Here is a 21,554-nt window from a genome sequence, read left to right on the forward strand (position 1 = left end):
TTGGGAGTCCTAATGCAGGATTCCCTAAAGTTTAATTTGCTGGTATGGAAGGGAAAAGCATTTATTTTAAGAGGGTTAGAATATAAAAGCATGGATGTAATTTTGAGGCTTTGGTTGGACCACACGGAGTATTGTACACACTTTTGGGTCCCTTGTCTTGGAAAAAAACGTACTGGTATTGGACAGAGTCCAGTGGAGGTTCACACAAATAATTCTGAGAATGAAAGGGTTAACATGATAGCTCTGTACTCGCTGAAATTTAGAATGAAGGGGATCTCATTGAAACTTATCAACGTACATAGAGTGAATGTGGAGATGCTATTTCCAAAAGTGGGGGAGTCTAGGGCGAGATGGCACAGCCTCAGAACAGAGGTGAGGAGGAATTTCTTTAGCCAGAGGGTAGTGGAATTCATTGCCACAGATGGCTATGGAGGTCAGGTCATTGGGCAGAAGTTGACAGGTTCTTGATCGGTCAGGATGTCAAAAGTTTCAGGGAGAAGGCAGGAGAATGACTGAGGGATTGAGCTAGAATAGCAGAGCAGACTTGATGGGTTGAATGGCCTAATCCTGCTATGTTTTTATGGTTCACAGTCTATCCATTGTCAACCTATACTGTGATACTTAAGTCGGCTGGAGTACTTTTGAGATTGCTGCAAGGACAACCTTACACTGAGAAAGAGTGGGGGACCTTTTTGTCTTGTAATATGGTGTCTCCAAGGACCGTGGGAGAAGGCCTGCCGGATGTGCAGGGACGAGGACAAGTTGGGTGGAAGTCGCCAGCAGTGGGCGAAGCAGGCGGATGTGAAACGTCGACTGTTTACTCTCTTCCACAGATGGGAGCCGAGCCAGCAGCATTTCGTGTGTGTGGCAGTAGCGGCTCCGGGCCGTCTGTTCCGCTGGGCCGGAAGGCGGCAGCTTTTCCTTTCACTTTCGCTTCCCGAGATGGAGGGCTGGGCCTTGCGGGACAGCCGTCACCCTCTTGTCGCCCCGGCGCCGCAGGTAAGCGCTCGGTCTCTGCGGGGTTCGCTCCTCTGCTCCTGCCCCCTGCACCAAACCACCTGCGCTGGGAATCCTGCTGAGGAAGAGGGGAGCATTAACTGCCCCTCCCCCGTCCATAAAATGAGAAAGTTCGCGACCATTGTTAAACAGCCCTGCACCCCTTCGTCGTGGTCTGTCAGAGCCTTCCTCGCCAGCGGCAGGGAGAGAGATGGGCTGCTTGGGAGGGATGGAGAGGACTGGCCGAACAGCTGTGGAAGCACAAATCACCAGATTCAAGGATAGCTTCTATCCCGCTGTTACCAGACTCTCATACCTAAAGAGGAACTCTTGATCTCCCAGTCGATCTGGCCATGGACCTCTGGATGAAATCATCTGGTTGATGTGGGACTTTAGGTTTTAAAGGAGGGACATGGTGCAGTCCACTTTCAAAGGGATCCGGGAGTCATTACAGGTCTGGCAAGTGATTAGTAAAACAGCGCAGAGAAACTCAGCAGGTCAGGCAGCACCTGTGGAAGGGATTAAATGTTTGGCATTTTAGGCCAAAACACAACAGTTTGTGTTAATGATTAGTAAGGAAAATAGTATGGAGGCCTCTGGCCGCTGGAGGATTTGAGTAAAAGGTAGTCTTGTGGGATAACAGCTGGAGTATTGTTTACAGGTCTGGTCTTAACAAGAACATACTTCCACAGAGGGAACTTCACTAGGCAGGTCCCTCTGTGGGGGGAGAGGTGAGGGGGCTGGATTCTCCAGAGAATGAAAGGTGATCTGTTTCAAGGTTGCAAATTACGTAGTTGGTCAGGCTGGATGCAGGGCATACATTTCTGGGATCTTTCTAAGCTGGAGGTCACTGTTTCAGAACAAGGGATAGCCCATCTGGGACACTGTGGAGAGAAAACTTCTTTGCTGACAGGGTGGCAGGCACCTTTGGTAGAGGCTCATTTATTCTCCACCAAAACAGAATTCTGAACGTTAGGGGAATCTAGATATGGGGAGTCGCTCTGGAAAATGGAGCAAAGTGAACAGGCTGGGCTTGAAGAGGTTTATGGAGTTCCTTGATTCAGGAGGATAGAGATGGAGATTGATATTGTCTCTGTCTTATGGTTGAGGAACTGGTGCAGGGGACTATGGTTTCATATTTTTGGGTCGTTGAGATCTATTTTGGGGAGGGTATGACCTGTGGCAAGTGACACCTGAACCTGCTGTCGGTGGGATGAGTTGCAGTGTAACAGTGGGCAAACGAGAGGCAGGTGGAATACAGTGTTGGGAAGAGTATGGTCATGCAGAAGGAACAAAAGCATGGACTATTTTCTAAATGGGGAGCAAATTCAGAAATCAGAGGTGTAAAAGTACTTGGGCGTCCTGGTGCAGGATTCCCTAAAGGTTAACTTGAGGTTGAGCCGGTGGCGAGGAAGGGAAATATTCATCGCGAAGGGACGAGAATATAACGGCAAGGATGTGATGCTGAGGCTTCACGAGTGAGGCCTCACCTGGAGTATTGTGAGCAGTTTTGGGCCCCTCGTCTGAGAAAGCAGGAGGCTCACTGGAATGACTCTGTGAATGCAAGAGTTATCATACAGGGAGCGGTTGATGGTTCCAGGCCTGTACTCATTGGAATTTAGAATAATGGGGGGTGGGTCTCATGGAAACATATTGAATATTGAAAGGCCTGGATATGGGGGGGGGGGGAGTCTAGAACAACAGGGCACAGCCTCAGAAATGGGGATGACCAATCAGAATGGAGATGAGAAGAATTTCTTTAGTCAGAGGGTGGTGAATCTGTGGAATTTGTTGCCCCAGACAGCTGTGGAGGGCAAGTCACTGGCTGCATTTAAGGTGGAGGTTGATAAGTCAAAGCATCAAGATAGTAAAAAGAAAAACAATGCAGAAACCAGTCCTGCCAAAAGGTGCTGAGAATAGATGCTGCTTGACCTGCTTGAGTTCCTCTAGCATTTCGTGATTGTTGCAGCATCTAATGCTGCAGTTACAGAGAGAGTGCAGTGCAGGGAGACAAATGGAGTGCAACAGCTCTGATGGGGTAGACTGGAAGATCAAGAGTTCATCTTCATCATACAAGATGTCCATTCAAGAGTCTAATAGTAGTGGGATAGAAGTTATCCTTGAGTATAGCGACTTGTGCTTCCAAGCTGATGTATCTCCTGGGGAGGCGGGGGAAGACAGATAAGCCAATGAATAGGCTGGGAGGGGCCTTGAGGTGGCGGGAAATGTAGATGGAGTCAGTGAAGGAGAGGCTGATTAGCATGAAGGACTGCACCACATTCACTTCCCTCTGCAGGGTTAGTCAGTAAAGTTGCCATACTAAGTTGTGATGCTTTCTGTGGCGCATCTGTAAAAATTGGTCAGGGTCATCGGGGACCTGCCAAATTTCCTTAGCCTTCGGAGGTGCTGGTGCAATTGGTTACTAATATAACTTTTGCATTCATTGTTCTCAGATGGTATGTTTACTTTTTGTCTTCTGAATGAATGAAGGTAATGGAACCTGGATCAGGTACTGGACTGCCAGATGAAAATGTAACATGTGGAGTTTGTCATAACCAATTGAGGAAACCAAAGCTACTTCCGTGTCTGCACAGTGCTTGCCTGGAATGCCTGCAGAACGTGTGGGCAGAGCAGAACTTCACCGGCTGCCCCATCTGCAGTGCACCCTCAGACACGGATGTCTCCAAAATACAAGACAACACGTTCTTGACCTATCTGGTGAACACCCTGCAGCTGTGGCAGAGGATTGGGTCTGGGCTCAACATCTGGTGCAGTATCTGCCTGGCACAGAGCAATGAGGAGTCTGCCACTTCTCTCTGCTTCGAGTGTGATCAGTTCCTGTGTCTGAGGTGCTGCAAAAGCCACCAGCTTTTGACTAAGAAGTATGGACATTTGGTGATGCCCTTTAATGAGCTGAAGGAGCTCAGCTATGAGGAGTTTGCGAACATTGGAAAGAACAAGAAGCAGACCATTTGTCCAGAACACAAGGAGCAACAGATCAGGTACAGTCAGTGTTGCGTGGTTCCAGCGGCTGGTCCCATCATATTCCCCTTGAGTAGTGGGTAGGATTGATCCCGAACTGAAGGCTGAGGAAGCTAAGCCCAGGAATGTTGTAGCAAAGACTTCTTTGCTGTCAGCTAGAAAAGCAGATGTATTAAATCCATACAAATACCAAGGTATGGGATGGGGGTCTTGAAATAAATATATTGGGAGGATATGAGACATTGATGCCTACAAAGAACAGAGAAATTACAGGAAGGCTTCCTGATAAGTATACAGACATTTAGAAAGATGGGTTATTTAGAATGGCATGGCTTTGTGTATGGGACATCATGCCTCATGAACCTGAGTTGTTGAAGAATTAATAACAAGTTCCATGAGGACAGGATGGTTGGCGTGATCTGTATGGGCTTACAAAGGGCCTTTGATAAGGTTGTGCATTGTGGACTCTGTGGAGAGTTAGATTTCATGGCATCCTGGGAGAGTTGGCTAATTGGATACAGAATTGGCTTGATGGTAGGAAACAGAGTGATAGTGGTAGGTTGTTTTTCAGTTTGGAGGCCCATGACTTATGGTGTTCCTCAGGGGCCAGTGCTGGGCCCATTGCTGTGTGTACTGTAAATGACCTGGATGAGAATGCATAGTTAGCAAGCTTGCAGATGACACTAAAATAGATGATGTCACAGACAGTGAAGATGGTTTAGAGAGGGATTTTCATCAGCTTGGGTAAATGGACTGTGGAATGGTAAATGAAGTTTAATTCTGTTAAATGCAATGTGTTGCATTCTGGGAAGGCAAGAGGTAGGATTTTTACAGTCAATGTAGAGCATGGTGGTGCAGAATAGATAGATACAAGGTTCCCTGGCATCACAGGTAGACAGGGTAGTGAAGAAGGCATTGGCACATCTGGCAGGACATTGAAAATAGAGGTTGGGATGTTATTTTGCAGTTGTACAGACATTATTGAAGCCACATTTGTAAAATTCTGTTTGGTTTTGGTCTCCCTACTATAGGAAAGAATCAGAATCAGTTTCATATCTATTATCACTGTCTCCTATGATGGAAAGATGCCATTAAGCTAGAATGGTGGTCACCAACCTTTTTAAGCCCAAGATCCCCTACCTCGACCTTAGTGAAAGGCAAGATCGACCTACTAAATTAATTAGTCACAAAACCCTGCAACCCGGATGTAGAAATAATGTATAAACACCAGGGGTCACCAACCTTTTTTTGCACTGTGGCCCAGTTTAATATTGACAATATTCTTGCGGATTGGCCGATGGGGTGGGGGGGGGGGGTTTAAATATGATGGGAATACAGCGATACTCGAAGCAGGTCCAGTCTATTCTGCAATTTAGTTTTTGTGGCTCTCAGCTGCTGTCCCACTTGCTCACATTTTTTTCTGCCGAAAAAACTCAGCGGGTTTGTTTTTAAGTGCAGGGAGCTTGGACTCAAGGTACTGAAGCAGTTTTGAGTGCTTCATTGCCTCATTAGACAGTCTCCGGGCCTGAACCCCAGCCTCCCGCCCACCCACTGCCAGACGCCTTGGCCAGGTGCAGCTGGTCGTGGGTGGGGTGAGAGGACAAAGTCAGGGCCAGAGGTCCCCGTGCCGGGATCGCAGCGGTCGCAGTCTGGAGAGAGCAACCCACCAAGCAAGGAGTGCGACAGGGTGCCCACCTGCCCCCCTCGTAGGATCTATCGGCCGACAAAAGTTTGGCTCAAGGGATGACTTTCAGTAGATCGCAGCAAGGTAGCTGCTCTGCTGCTTACGCAACCCTGAGCCCAAATTAGGTCGTCTGCGAATATCTTAGCACCGGGTTCCCCACGTCATTCGGTGTGATAAACAGGTTTAGAGGCGGCGCCCATCTGTCCACGCTCCAGCAATGGCACTTCCCACACGAGGCAGCCTGTTACTCGAGGCCAACCAGGCGCCAGGGTATCACTGCTTTTAGGCGATTAATGACCTGGCGTATGTTTAAGTTCAACAGTAAATGTGACAGAGAGTGAGGAAAGGTGCAGCTGACTCATATGGTTTCATATTGCCAAATCATATCGTTTCCTTGCGATGGTGGTTGGGGATCACTGAAGTATACTGTGTAGTGTGTGGCGGGGGAGCTACACGCATGCACACTGGGCAGAAATAACGGGACTAAAACCCCACAGCCCGGAAACAATCTCTCAACAGTATTTGTGTATTTATTTTCCTTTCTTTTTTTGGGATCTACTGGGAAAGTCTCAAAGTCGGGTTGGTGATCACTAAGCTCGAAAGAGATTTACATGAATGTTGCTGGGACTTGTTATGGAGAGTGGTTGAGCAAGTTGGTTCTTTTTTCATCGGAGCTTAGGAGAAAGAGGGGTGGTCTTATAGAGATGGATACCACTATGAGGGGCATAGATAAGGTATTTTTCCCAGGGTTGGGGAATCTGGAACTGGAAGGCACAGGTTTAAGATGAAAGAAAGAAAAATTAAAGATTAGTTTCATCTGTCACATGTACATTGAACCATTCAGTGAAAATCAGTGAGAATTGGACTGAAGGTAGCTCCCAAGTGTTACCACTCTTACGGAATCAGCATAGTATGTTTACATCTCACTAACCCTAACCTGTACCTCTTTGGAATGTATGCCAGGGGAAACCAGAGCACCTGGAGGAAACCCATGTTTTCACAGGGAGAACGTATAAACTCCTTATAGGCTGTGGCAGGAAATGAACCCCAATCGTTAATCACTGGCTGGTGCTGTAAAGCGATGGACAAGCCATAGTGCTACTGTGCCAAGAGGGGAGAGATTTAATAGGAACTTGAGGGGTAACTTTTACACCTAGGTAATGGCCAGTGTATGGAATGAGCTGCCATGTTGAGGCAGGTGTATTAACAATATTTAAAAGACACTTGGACAGGTACAGTACATGTATAGGAAAGGTTTTAGAGGAATAGGTGATAATGTTGAATCTTCAGTTGTAGTTAATGAAGAGCATGTTGACGTGTGTACCTTCATTGTCCAGATGAAGAGTCAATGAGATGGCATCTGCTGTTGACCTGTTATAACGGCCAGGAAATTGGAATGGATCCAAGTTGGTCCTCAGGCTGGAGTTGATATGCTTCATGACCAGTCTCCCAAAGCACTTCCATCACAGTAGGTATAAGTGCTACTGGGCGAAAGTCATGGAGGCAGGTTACCACGTTCTGCTCGGGCACCAGTGTGATTGAAGCTGGTGGGTACCTCAGAGTGACGAAGCAAGAGTTAAAGATGACATCACAACATACATAGAGAACTTAATAAATTAATCCATGTTGGGCTATGCTATTTATTCTGTATGGATGAAGCAGGTTTGTTACTGGGGTTCAATGGTGGTTTCAGCCAAGTCTCATCAAGACTATTCAGTTATAAAATTATGCTGATCTTATTCTCATAGAATCTGTATGTGAGAACTTTTGTTTATTAGAATATTGGTGTGACTTATTAAAGAGTATTAACCAATATTTGTGTTTCCTGGAATGGATCTGTGGGGATGTCCTATACTTTGTCTGCATGTAGGAAGTATGGAAAGAATAATAGATGCATAAATACTGTACAGCACAGGAGGAGACCAACAAGACAACACAACTATCTCAACGGAGGGTGTAGTGGATAGTAAGGACGGCTTGCAACAGGATCTGGACCAGCTGGAAAAATGGGCTAAAAATGGAATTTAATGTAGAAAACTAAGATGTTGCACTTTGAGAGGACCAACCAGGGTAAGACTTGCACAGTGGAACAAGCTGTCAACAGAAGTGATGAATGGGGGTTTCATTCCAACATTTAAAAGTAGTTTAGTTAACTGCATGGATGGGAAGGGTGTGGAGTGCTATTGTCCAGGTACAGAGATTAATAGTTCATGACTCTATGGTACTATAATTGTACTGAGGAGCATGCACAGTGCCACTAAGGCAGGCTGTGGAGAGAGAGAGAGAGAGACTGAACGGATGTTGCAGTGAATGACTTGCAGCAGAAGTGGCTGGTTTCAGTGCAGAGAAAGGAGTCACCTAAAGCTGCAGAACTCAGCATTAAGTCTGGTCAGCCACAGGTAAATTGTCAGTGTGAGAGTGGGATGGAGCTCGGGCACTCATTTGAAATTTCAATGTGTTTATTTTGTCACATGTTACAGTGAAACACTTGTCTTGCATAGTGCATTGGAGTAGAGCAAGGTTAAACAGTAACAGTGCAGAGAAAGTTCAGTGCTGGCGAAAGTGAAAGATCATAAAGAGGTAGGCTGTGATGTCAAGAGTCCGAATTATTGTATAAAAGTCCATTCAAGAATCTGATAACTGCAGGGGGTAGAAGTTGTCCTTTAGCTTGAAGGTATGTGCTGTCAGGTCCACTAGTGGAGAGGAGGCCACATTGTGAACACTGACTGCAGTGCGCTGAATTGGAAGAAATGCTTCACCTGACTGGGCTATCTGGGCCTCTGGAAGAGGGGAGAAGCTGCTACAGCTTCTACGTTTGCATGGGAAATGCTGTGAGAGAGGGGCAGCACACTGCCGTGTTGAGGATGATGGGGAGGAAGGGGAGGTTGTGCATCCTGACTATCTGAGGTCTGTTGGTTAGGAAGTCAAACACCAGGGTGCACAGTTGTGTATTTAGACAGAGAAGTATGAGTTTACTCACCAGGTCTGTGGACAGAAGAAAGCTTGTAGTTGTTGTCGCTGTATCCTTGTATCACTATCTTGATCCACATTTATTTTTAGTTTTTTCTGCAAGACATGTTCCATGGGCGTCTGTTGCCACTGCCTCTTGCTTCATCACACTCCCAAAGGTCATAGTTACCACAGCATGAAGGAGCAGGTAATGTTGGAGAAGGAAGTCTTGAAACAAATGGTGTACACAACACAGGAAAGTTACAATAGATTTACTGACAGCTATTCAGAAGTAATGTCCCTGAAGGAAAGAGCGGACTTAATGAGAAATGAAATTGAATCTTCAATCAAGCAACGGGCCATTGCCGTCGCACAAGAAATTGTGAGTGAAGGAGACGTGTTGCTGCAGGAGCTGGAGGCTGAGCACGTGCTGCAGCAGAGCAGGCTGGCCAATGCCCTGTCTCAAACTCATCAGATTATTGAAAGGATGGGAGCCGGGCACAGGCTGGCAAACGTTATGCTGAGGTTTGGCATCAATGAGGAGTTGATAGAGATGTTCCAGCCAATCACATCAGTCCTTGTGGCTCTGAAGGAGGCAAGGCCCTTAAACTTGAGCACTGAAGTCCCTTCCTTGGAATTTGAGGAATGCTGCTTGGAGACGGAGAATCTGCTTGGGACTTTCAATTTCAAAAGAGGTAAATGGGATAAAGTGGGAGGGGAAGTTGGCTGTGGTGGGGCGGATGATGCCAGATATTTGGATAATGATATTAACTAATACACTTAAAGGACTACATGTCCAGCGGTCCAACACACACAAACTTGGACGTCTAGGATACCATGTTCAGAGGTGAAGGGAGTTTAGAAAAATATGATTAGAGGTGTCCCACTCAGGGTTCTGGGAAGCATTAGAGTATTGTTGATAGAAGCATTATCCTAACTCTCACTGGCAACTTGAAATCAACTAAGTTTATTAGAACCAAAAAACAAAACAAAACAAAAAACTGCAGGTGTTAGAAATCTAAAATTAGAAACAGAAAATTCTGAAATCACCGTATAAGGCCGGATTAGTGGAGAGAAATAGTTAGTATTTTTGGATTTAGCATCCCTTCTGAGAACCTTGTTGAAGGACCAGATCTGAGCAGTGAGAGTTGGGAGAGCCCAGAAACAGAGAGTTTTGTCACTTAACACTGAGACAAGGGAGTCATTCCCTACCAGGAAGACGATCCTTTGGGACTGTCTGCCTTGGAGCCCGTGGGTGCTGGTGCAGTGTGTTTGAGACTATTGAACACTGAAGGATCCAAGATCCTTGGGATGTGGGCAGAAGGTGGAGCCGGTAGAAGTGGTGATCTTCAAGAGCAGGGCAGCTGGAAGGTGTCTTCCAGATTCTGCTTGTTCAGTAGCTGCTGCAGGGAATCTTGCTGAGAAAGGCAGAGGGTTATTCATTGTACCCAACAAATGGTGCTACTGATACAGAGCGTGTGCTTAGGGCACCGTTATCAGCCGCACTGTGCCCCGAGTTCTAGGTGAGTGAGGCAGCTGATTGTACTTTGGAAATAGGATACGTGTGTACGCTGAGCTCTCGGATCTGAGAATCCTTTGTTGTTTTCAGAGCAGGGAGAGGGAGTGGACGGCTCAGAAACCAAGGGGGCTCTGCAGGTAAGTTGTGATTGAAAACTGTGATCTCATTGGGTAACTATTATCCCTAATTTTGTGGTGCTACATGGAAGGAAAGTTTAAAGTTTGAAATAGGTGTTTAATAGGGCATGGGAAGATTTCTCTTTCTACTTTGCTGATTCACCAACAGTGTCACTGGTGAGTCATTTCAGTGTTCGATGCGAAGTGCGCAGTCCATCTCACCTGCATGACAGCAGGAGTCAGCAATGGGTGGAGATTGTAGGTGGGAGCTGAACTGCAAATTGGTCTTGTTCTCTAGAGCATCAATCCCCTGGAGACTTGCTGCTGACATGAGAGACCTTGTTTAAGCCTCCCGCCTATGGCCATAGTTTACAAACCTCTTTTGGGCCCATTGTTTACCATTTCCAATTGCCGCTACCTCAACAAATCCCCTAGAATCCTTGCAGAATACAGACAATGCCAAAATCCATGGTCTGTAAATCAACACTGACCTCCAGCTGAGCTTGCAAAGGCAAGGTGGATATATTCGCAGTTTACTGTATGGTGGCAGCGGGTCCTTTAAGCTGCGGATCCGATGAAAGGATGCAGCAATCGTTGTTGTGACCCGTGCTCTAATCCATCCTTCATTTACCCCCTGACCCAAGTGGTTTGTTTTGGATTTAGCATCCCTTCTGAGAACCTTGTTGAAGGACCAGATCTGAGCAGTGAGAGTTGGGAGAGCCCAGAAACAGAGAGTTTTGTCACTTAACACTGAGACAAGGGAGTCATTCCCTACCAGGAAGACGATCCTTTGGGACTGTCTGCCTTGGAGCCCGTGGGTGCGGGTGCAGTGTGTTTGAGACTATTGAACACTGAAGGATCCAAGATCCTTGGGATGTGGGCAGGAAGGTGGAGCCGGTAGAAGTGGTGATCTTCAAGAGCAGGGCAGCTGGAAGGTGTTGGGAGTCACATGTAGACCGGTTCTGAAGGACGTGAGTGAGCCAGATGGACTTGTGCAACAATCCCACTTCATTATGACCACAACTGACACGTCACCACGTTCCAGGCTGTCATAAATGGCCTGACAAAGTTGCACAGCATGCCAAACTGAGGCACATAATGTGCAGCCCACTACACCTGTTTCCAGTCCCAGCACCTTATAGTCTTCTAGGAAATCCTTCTCCTCCTTTTCTCCAAAGTCAAAGTAAAGTTACTATTGAAGTACATTTATGTAACCTTGAGATTAATTTTCTTGCAGACGTCTACAGGAAAATAAAATACAATAACACTTATGAAAGAATATACGTAAACGCTGGCTTCGCTGGCCTAAACCCGCTGCTCAGACCTCTGTAATAATTCCATAAACCCTGGCTTCACCAGCCTAAGCCTGTAATAATCTTCACACACAAAATGCTGGTGGAACACAGCAGGCCAGGCAGCATCTATAGGAAGAATCACTGTCAACGTTTCAGGCCGAGACCCTTCGTCAGGACTAACTGAAAGGAAAGATAGTATCTTTCCTTATAGATCCTTATAGTGCTTCTCCTTATAGATGCTGTGTTCCACCAGCGTTGTGTGTTGTTCGAATTTCCAGCATCTGCAGATTTCCTCCTGTTTGCTCTATAATAATCTTATTTTCTATCCTTTGAGATTCCCCAGCAGTATTAAACACAACCTTCCAACTTTCTACTTATTAAATCACCCCTTACTGTTTGCCCTCACTAACACGGTGACTTTGCTGAGGGATGTATCATCTGCTTCTCCTCAAAATTATGCCTTTAAGTTCGATGGGAGAGTGGATGGAGCATCAGCTGATCTCTCGTCTGGAATTCTGAGACAGAGGGCCGGCAGCGAGGGGAGTGTCCGAGCACCCCCCACCCCCCGCTGGGCCTGTGGGGTTCACAGAGAACTCATCAGCTGCTGACTACAGGGGGGTGCCTTGTGAAGGCCAGAGGTTTTGCCAAATGCCCAATGGTTCTTTTTTTTTGTCCAGAATGGTTCAAACGAACTACAAGCCGAAGATTCTTTTTCAGTGGAAGAGGAAAGTACATCAGATGGCATGCAACAGCACTGGCACAGTGAGCACAACTACAGTCTGAGGGCCGGAGTGCCGGAGTCATCCTCACCAAGCAGTACAGAGGAGATCACCCTCAATGCTGAATCCCAGCAACCTCCTGCAGGTCAGGCTGCAAGCTTCACTGTTTGTGTTGGGTGTGTGTGGGAGGGAGCAGGGGGCAGAAACAATGCTGGAGATTTCCCAGCAGTTATATGCATAGTTTGAGGTATAGGATAAAGAAGTAAATTGCTTGGCTAATAATAATTGTGTATGGATCTCCAGGCCAGAGACAACACGGGTTAGGTATTTGGTATAGTTCCTCAGTGTAAAAGGCTCATAACAGGGATAGTAGGCAAAAGATCCAATCATTCTCCCAGTACAGCATGGCTTAGACACAGAGTGAAGCTCCCTACTTCAATTTTATCTCATAGCACACTCTCAAGGTGGGGACAGCATGGGTTCAATTCAGAATGAAGCTACTTGTTAAAATAGTAGGATGTATAATTTTGTTCTAGTCAATTTTAAATTTGACAGCATCCTTTTTCTTCCCTCTTTCCTCCTTGAAATTCTCTTATCGAAAACTCATCTAGTCCCAGTTGCCCATGTTTGTCCCATATCCCTCTAAAACAGCATTCCCAACCTGGGTCCATGGACGCCTTGGTTAATGCTGGGGATCCATGGTATAAAATAGGTTATGAACCCCTGATCTAAACCTTTCTTATGCTTTTACTTGTTGAAATGCCTTTTAAATGTTGTAATTATACCAACCCTGGTAAAGGCACTTGTAATTCCGATCCCTCTAATCAGAAGCAGACTCGTTCAGCTGAAGGATTCAACAATGATTGCTCCTCCATCCAGCACCTCGCTGGCCCTGCCCTCCCTATATTGAGCACCAGCTTCTCTTCTTACTCATCGTTTTCCAGAAGCCAACCTTGCCCACTTGTTCCTGTGCAGAAGCACCCTACATCGTTTTCAAAACATTCCCAATTATCTCAAGGTAGGTAACCTGGGTTTCCCACCTCCTCACCTCTGACGTGCTCCATCTCAGACTATTACTCCCATCCTGGCTCTCTGGGTACACCACCTTTCCCCATTTATAGATTAATATATCAGGCATACAGCATTCTGGCGAATCACCATGTCTGTGATATCAACCTAAACTCATCCCACCTGCCAGTATATGGTCAGTATCTCTCCATTCGCTGTCTGTCTAAGTGCCTCATTGACATTAACAAACCTCCTTTAAACTTTCCCCTTCTCATCTTAAAACTATGTCCTTAGCTATATGATATTCCACTCTGGGGGTGATGGGGGAGGGAGGTCCGCCACCCCTATCTTTGCCTCTCATAATATTAAATATTTCTGTCAGATCTCTCTCAGCCTTATGCTGATTACCTTTTTTGAACAAAGGAATCTCCAGTCTTCTGGAGCAGCTTCTGTAACTTGCGAGGATAAAAGGTCTCAGTAGCCTCTGTGGGATAGACGCTGGTTAAATTTTATCAAGCCCTGTAGACTTACCTACCTTAATGTTCTTCAAGACATTCAACACAACATCTTCTTAAAATTGATGTTCCCCACCTCTGATCTCATTGTTATCCATGTCCTTCTCCTTGGTGAATTCCAATGGTCATTTAGTAACTTGCTCTGGCTCCAGCGGTAAGTTCCCTTCTTTGATCTTAAGTGAGCATACCCTTTCCAGAGCTGTCCTCTTGAGTTGAATGCAAGTTTAAAATGCCTTGTGATTTTCCTTGATCCTACGAAGGGTGATTGATAAGTTCGTGGCCTAGGGAAGAAGGAGTCAATTTTAGAAAACCTAGCACATTTATTTTTCAACATAGTTCCCTCCTGCATTTACACACTTAGTCCAGCGGTCGTGGAGCATACGGGTCTTGGAGCTCCAGGAAGTGTCCACAGCAGGGGTGATTGATAAGTTCGTGGCCTAAGGGAGAAGGAGATGAGTTATACAGTTCTCGTTACAGCTCTCAGTTCAACTCTTTGAGTCTTCTTATCATGTCTACGGACAGTCTACAGATGGCCCAGCCAGGACTGGACACATTTTTGCACCTTGTTGTTGAATTCGGCAAGATCTGCAACAGTACAGGGTTCCTCTAGCGATGGGCAATGCAGGAGAAGTTGCATAGTGTGTGGCTCAGTTCCATATTCACAAGTTGTCAGGCTAGTTGTATATCCCACCTTTGAATGACCTACACCTGTCCTAAATCTGTTCAGGCAAATCCAGGTTGCGCAGTTGCAATTAGCTCCTGGGGGAAGGCTTTCATCCGGTGGAATTCCCATCGTTGGGGGTTGTTTGAGACTGGCGAGCTGGTCTTACCACAAGGCGATACGGGCTTCAGATGGGGTTGATTGTAATGGAACAACCCTGTTCATGAAGCTCCTCCTTGTCTTTGGGTGGCTGGGTGTGGGTGTATGACCATGTAGAGGGTGCCTCTCATCTGATGTTTGACGGAGTCGTTCTTTCTTGCTGGCTACCATTCTTCTTATATCGAGGAGCGATACCCGCCAGGATATATAGGCTGTGGGTGTTTGTTGGTTTTAAACAACCTGTGATAAGTCGGCAGCTTGCATTCAGAACAGCATCCATCTTTCTATCATGTGTAAATCTTTCCCATGCAGGGCAGGCATATTCGGCAGTGGAATAGCAAAGAGCAAGCGCACTGGCTCGCAATGTTTTCGAGCTTGCTCCTCATTTTGTGTTTGTGAGCTTATTCAGGATGTTGTTTCCTGTGCTCACTTTTGCCCTTGTCTTATTGATGTGGTTCTTGAAAGTGAGGCATCGGTCAGGGGAGACTCCTAAGCAGTTAGGGTGCTCACAATGAGTCAGTGTGGCTCCACACCAGGTTACTTTAAGCTGTCGTTTGGCTACACGGTTCCTGAGGTGCATGTAACGAGAGCTGTATAACTCATCTCCTTCTACCTTAGGCCACAAACTTATCAATCACCCCTGCTGTGGACACTTTCTGGAGGTCCAAGATCCCGTATGATCCACGACCGCTGGACTATGTGTGTAAGTGTGTAGGAGGGGACTATGTTGGAAAAATAAATGGTTTTCTAAAATTGACTCCTTCTACCTTAGGCCACTGATTTATCAATCACCCCTCGTATTTGTCAAGGATATTTCACACCCTCTTTTTAAATTCTGATTCCTTTCTGTTTGCTTTATGTTTGTCAAGGTCCCTGTCTGATTTCAGTTTCCTAAACCTTACATGTGATCCCTTTCCTTTCCTGATTAAACTTACAACATTCCTTGTCATCTAGTGTTATTGAATATGGCCATCCTTACATTTCATCTTCATATTGGCCCTAAATTTGCTGCCGACCTTTCCATGTTGGGAATCATCTCTGGATATTCCCAGTTCAGCTCAATCTTGCCACTGTCAGCCTTACCTGCTGCCTCTGGACTGTGAATCGAGCTACTCTCAGTGAAACCAGGCGTGGAGAACCATCGTTCACAGGACTTGCTGCTCATCAACTGGACTCTGGCAACAAGCACTCATTCCTCAATCACACTTCATGTACTTGTGCACAAGGACAGCATGATGGCCTCTGTCTCCAGACTGTCCTGCAGTTCAAACAGAGAAATTCCATTTTGATACAGAAATTGACTAGTGAATACATATATTGATCCAATTGGTAACCTTGTGCATATTCAATTCCTTATTTACATAATCAATCACCAATCACACTATGGTAATACAAGTATTAATAACTAATAGAATTTACACATTAAAGGTCAATGATACTTAAGAATTAGTAAAATAACTGACCAATAGTAAGTTTCACCCGAGAATCCTTTATTTGCATCCTGAGCTTGTACTGTTCTTCAAAAGCATCTCTTGCCTGGGCTGACTGCACATTATCTGTAAACTATTCTTGTCTGGACAACGTCTTAACCTTTGCCTTGCTGGAATTTCCACAGACTCTCACACTCTTTGGATTACACAATCAGCACAGCTCTCACCCCCAAGTAGCTACCAGTCACACTGACCCTTTTGGGACCCCACACTCTCCTACCACAACTCATTTCACTCCAGCACCCTAAGTTGAGCACTTTAGATGGTCTACCTTCCATCACCAAGCCATGGTTGTCTATAAACCAAGTGCTGATGGGTAGTTGCTGGTCAGCATTGACATGGTGGGCTGAAGGGCCTGCTTGCCTTTCTGAGGATGGTTCATGATACCACACCACCCCCGTCCTCCTATTGCATCTCCCAGTCTGAAATTACCTATCCAGTAGCCGAGGCTACCAATGTGAATAATGACAAAACACTGCAGGGACTCCGGTTGGGAAAGGCACCAGATAAATGAAATATATTTCTCCTGCATTCTCGTCTCTCATCAAAGATCCTTCTCATCTTTGCATTCTCTTACATCAACGGAAAATATTTTACCACGTTTGAGCCAATAATTTATTGTGAGATGATACCAATATTGGAAAACACAGGCAAATAATTGTGTTTTCTCATTCCGGTGACAATGTCCCACCTAAATGTCAATTCTGTGGTAACAAAGGTCCCATGTGCACTTCTGACTTCAATTAAAATCAAAGGAGATTTAATAAATGTAGTTGCTTTAGGAGGCCTGGACTGATTTCAGCAATAAAGTGGCATTTATTCACTGTTGAATATATTCAAAGAATCAGAAGCAAGCAGAATACAGCTGAAAAAACAACTTCTCTCTTTACAGAGTTGGTAATAACATTATCATCTGATGACAGTGTGGATACTGATGGCTCCCTCATGGTAAGGTCTCTCAGTTCTTCTCCATCAAATTATGGTAATAATATGAACACGGGCCTGTCCCCACCCTCCTGTGTAACAAACACGGCAATTCTGCCTAAACAGGCAGTGTGCACTAGACGTTCAGATCAGGTACAAACTTCATGATATTAGCACTGGCATTCTGTACAAAAAAGGTACAAGCTCAGAAATTGGGTCCATGAACGCTAGTTTCTCATGCGCATATTATACTATGAAAGCATTTTTAGCCTGTGTTAGGTTACATGTGAATTCCTGCCAGGTAAGCTGTGCCCATTGGAAAGATAGCCTGAGCACCCATGGGATTCATCCTATCCTGGCAAGGATTTCCCAGCTGAAATCATACACTGAATAACATCCCAATTCTTGCAGGACTTGCAAGTATTACGTCCCTTAGTCTTGAGAGAGGTTGCTAAAGAGATAATGAATGCATTGGTAATGGAATTTCAAGAATTACTTGATCCTGGTATGGTCTTGGAGGACTGGAAAATTGCCAGGATCAAGTGATTATTGAAGGGAATGGAGGAAGACAAAAAAAGAGGAAATTATAGGCCAGTTAGACAAACTTCAGTGGTTTGAAAAGAGTTTGAAGCTATTATTAAGGATGAGGTTTCACGGTACTTGGAGACTAATGATAAAATAAGTTAAAGTCAGCATGGTCAGTGTATTGAGAAATCTTGCCTAACAAATCTGTTAGAATTCTATCTGGAAGTAACAAGCAGGGTAGACAAAGGAGAGGCAATGGATATCATTTTCTTGGATTTTCAGAAGGTATTTGATAAGATGCCTCACATGAAGCTTACTTAACAAGATAAAATCCTATGGTGTTACAGGAAAGATACTGGCATGGATAGAGGAATGGCTGACAGGCAGGAGGCAGTGAGTGGGAATAAGTTAAAGTTAAAGTCTGTCTCGAGATAGGTCTCGTACTCAGGTCAACGGCAGACGTAAACTCAGTGACTCTTCACATGGCTTTAGACCACCTGGACAACACAAACACCTATGTCAGGATGCTGTTCATCGACTATAGCTCAGTACTTAATACCGTCATCCCCACAATCCTAATTGAGAAGTTGCAAAACCTGGGCCTCTATAATTGGATCCTCGACTTCCTAACTGGGAGGATCACAGTCTGTGTGGAATGGTGCTAACATCTCCTCTTCGCTGACGATCAACACTGGCGCACCTCAAGGGGTGTGTGCTTAGCCCACTGCTCTACTCTGTATACACATGACTGTGTGGCTAGGCATAGCTCAAGTACCATCTACAAATTGGTAGAATCTCAGGTGGTGATGAGAGGGCGTACAGGAGTGAGATATGCCAACTAGTGGAATGCAGCAACAAGCTGGCACTCAATGTTGGTAAGATGAAAGAGCTGACTGTGGACCTCAGGAAGGGTAAGATGAAGGAACACATACCAATCCTCATAGAGGGATCAGAAGTGGAGAGAGTGAGCAGCTTCAAGTTCCTGGGTGTCAAGATCTCCGAGGATCTAACCTGGTCCCAGTGTATTGATGTAGTTATAAAGAAGGCAAGACAGCGGCTATACTTTATTAGGAGTTTGAAGTGATTTGGCATTGCAACAAATACACTCAAGAACTTCTATAGTTGTACCATGGAGAGTACTCTGACATACTACATCACTGTCTGGTATGGAGGGGCTACTGCACAGGACCGAAAGAAGCTGCAGAAGGTTGTAAATCTAGGCAGCTTCTGCTTGGGTACTAGCCTACAGAGTACCCAGGACATCTTTAGGGAGCGGTGTCTCAGAAAGTCAGCATCCTTTACTAAGGACCTCCAGCACCCAGGGCATGCCCTTTTCTCACTGTTACCATCAGGTAGGAGGTACAGAAGCCTGAAGGCACACACTCAGTGATTCAGGAACAGCTTCTTCCCCTCTGCCATCCAATTCCTAAATGGACTTTGAAGGTTTGGACACTACCTCACTTTTTTAAATATACAGTTTTGCTGTTTTTGTACATTTTTAAAAAATCTATTCAATATACAAAATTGATTTTCTTATTTATTATGTTTTTTTTTCCTTCTCTCTGCAAGATTATGTATTGCACTGAACTGCTGCTGCTGCTAATTTAACAAATTCCACATCACATGCTGGTGATAATAAACCGGATTCTGAAAGTACAGTATGTGCAGCGCAATGCATGAGGAAGAACTGCTTGCTGTAGATACAGGGTTCAGTATACTCAACACTCTGCCAACTGCAGCTCAGGCTTTGCTCACTGCATAAACTAATCATGTAAAGTATCATGTGGTTGTAATGTGTACTTTTGCAGAAGTCTTCTCCACAACCATTGGAAAACATGGATAGTGAGGAATATCCTGGGGCTTTGGGGTGTTTCACTGAAGCCCCAGGAATGGGGAGGTTTTACTAGAGTCCCAGGGTTGGATTGGGTGGAGGGGGAGTGGGGAATTCACTGATGTCCCCTGGCTTTGGGACTTCACTGACATAGGAGAATGAAGTGTGATCACTGTGCTGTCTTTCTTGCTTAGGTCATGGAATACTCTGAGACTTTGCCAGCACATCCTCAGGCTTCCAAAACTCCGAACAACCACGGAGCAAATGAGGGTAGTGGTCAGATCAATGGGGATTGGTACCAGGAGGGGCCGTCAGCTATGGGACAGAGCCTAGAACTGCGAGGCCATCCACTGGTGTTCTTCAAGATCCAAACCACGTGCATGGGTGAGTTTAGTTCAGAATTTCATCTCCCCTCTTCCTCTGCCTGTGGGCAGCACCTATCAGAATCTCACCCCCCCCCCCCCCCGTACCAGGATCTCGTACATAAACCCCTCCCACCGATACACGCAAACGTTCAGTCGTACGTGCACAAATGTATGTACACAGTCATGGATGACAGAAAATGGGGGCCAATGTAAGATTGATCTTATAGTTATTTAGAAGGTCAGCACAACATTGTGTGCTGAAGGGCCTGTACTGCTCTACGTAATTCACTTTTACTGCTCTCTCTCTGTTGGGATTCCACCCCACCAGTCCTGTGTAGCCTTCCCTCAAGAACTGCCAGTATATTGCAGAGCAGCTTACACAGAGTGAGACTCCCTGAGGACTATAGGGTTACATACCATGTGTGGCTCAGCAGAAGATCCTGGAGTTATACAGTAGTGAAACAGGTCCTTTTGCCCAACTCATCCATGACAACCAACCTGCTTTCCTGGGCTTGTCTCTTTTGCCTGTGATTGGCCCATTTCCCTCTAAGCCCGGGATCCATGTACCTGTTCAATTGTCTTTTAAACAATGCTAGTGTACCTGACTCAGCATTCCCTCTGGCAGCTTGTTCCAAGCCCTCACCACCTTCAGAGTGAAAATGTTGTCTCTCGGATGCTATTTAAATCTTACCCTGGATTAGAGAGCAAGTCTTATGAGGAAAAAGTTGAGCAGACTAGGAGGATGAGAGGTAACTTGATATAAGATGATAGAGGCATAGATCGAGTGGACAGCCATAGAAACAGAGAAAACCTACAGCACAATACAGGCCCTTCGGCACACAAAGTTGTGCCCAACACGTTCCTACCTTAGAAATTACTAGGCTTACCTACAGCCCTCTATTTTACTAAGCTCCAAGTACCTATCCAAAAGTTTCTTAAAAGACCCCATCATATCCGCCTCCACCCCACCGTTGCCGGCAGCCCATTCCATGCACTCACCACTCTCTGAGTAAAAAACTTACCCCAGACATCTTTTTTGTATCTACTCCACAGCACCTTAAACCCGTGTCCTCTTGTGGCAACCATTTCAGCCCTGGGGAAAAAGCCTCTGACTGTCCACACGATCAATGCCTGTCATCATCTTATATACCTCTGTCAGGTCACCTCTCATCCTTTGTCACTCCAAGGAGAAAAGGCCGAGTTCACTCAACCTATTCTCATAAGGCATGCTCCCCAATCCAGGCAACATCCTTGTAAACCTCCTCTGCACCCTTTCTATGGTTCTATGGCTTCAACATCCTTCCTGTAGTGAGGTGACCAGAACTGAGCACAGTACTCCAAGTGGGGTCTGACCAGGGTCCTATATAGCTGCAACATTACCTCTCAGCTCCTAAATTCAATTCCACGATTGATGAAGGCCAATACACTATACGCCTTCTTAACCACAGAGTCAACTGCTTTGAGTGTCCTATGGACTCAAACCCCAAGATCCCTCTGATCCTCCACACTGCCAAGAGTCTTACCATTAATACTATATTCTGCCATCATATTTGACCTAACAAAATGAACCACCTCACACTTACCTGGATTGAAAGCAGAGAGCTTTTCCCTGCGGGGAAGTGGCTGATACAAGGGGTGTAACTTTAAGGTGGAGCAAAGTAAAGGGGGTGGGGATGTTGAGAGTTAAATATTTTACACAGGGTGATGGGTGTACGGAACACTCTGCGAGGGGTGGTGGTAGAGGCCGATATATTAGGGATATTTAAGAAACTCTTAGGTACAGGTGGAGAGCTATGTGAGAGGGAAGGGTTAGATT

The 21,554-nt window shown here is 45.6% G+C and overlaps 1 protein-coding gene across 2 annotated transcripts in view; it reads left to right on the forward strand.

Moving 5' to 3' along the window:
- Window positions 1–655: 655 nt before the first annotated feature.
- LOC132401258 (E3 ubiquitin-protein ligase TRIM33-like) overlaps window positions 656–21,554 on the forward strand; it is a 29,086-nt gene continuing 8,187 nt past the window's right edge. The window contains exons 1-7 of one of the 2 annotated variants that reach the window (XM_059983280.1): window positions 656–999; window positions 3,487–3,998; window positions 8,723–9,306; window positions 10,221–10,267; window positions 12,219–12,405; window positions 16,986–17,041; window positions 19,568–19,757. In XM_059983280.1, coding sequence (XP_059839263.1) covers window positions 742–999; window positions 3,487–3,998; window positions 8,723–9,306; window positions 10,221–10,267; window positions 12,219–12,405; window positions 16,986–17,041; window positions 19,568–19,757 — 1,834 coding nt within the window. In that variant the 5' untranslated portion in view covers window positions 656–741. Of the gene's footprint in view, window positions 1,000–3,449; window positions 3,999–8,722; window positions 9,307–10,220; window positions 10,268–12,218; window positions 12,406–16,985; window positions 17,042–19,567; window positions 19,758–21,554 lie in introns of both variants that reach the window. The other variant, XM_059983281.1, reaches the window with a different exon arrangement.

The sequence above is a fragment of the Hypanus sabinus genome, chromosome 10, assembly GCF_030144855.1.
Source record: "Hypanus sabinus isolate sHypSab1 chromosome 10, sHypSab1.hap1, whole genome shotgun sequence".
Classification (NCBI taxonomy): domain Eukaryota; kingdom Metazoa; phylum Chordata; class Chondrichthyes; order Myliobatiformes; family Dasyatidae; genus Hypanus; species Hypanus sabinus.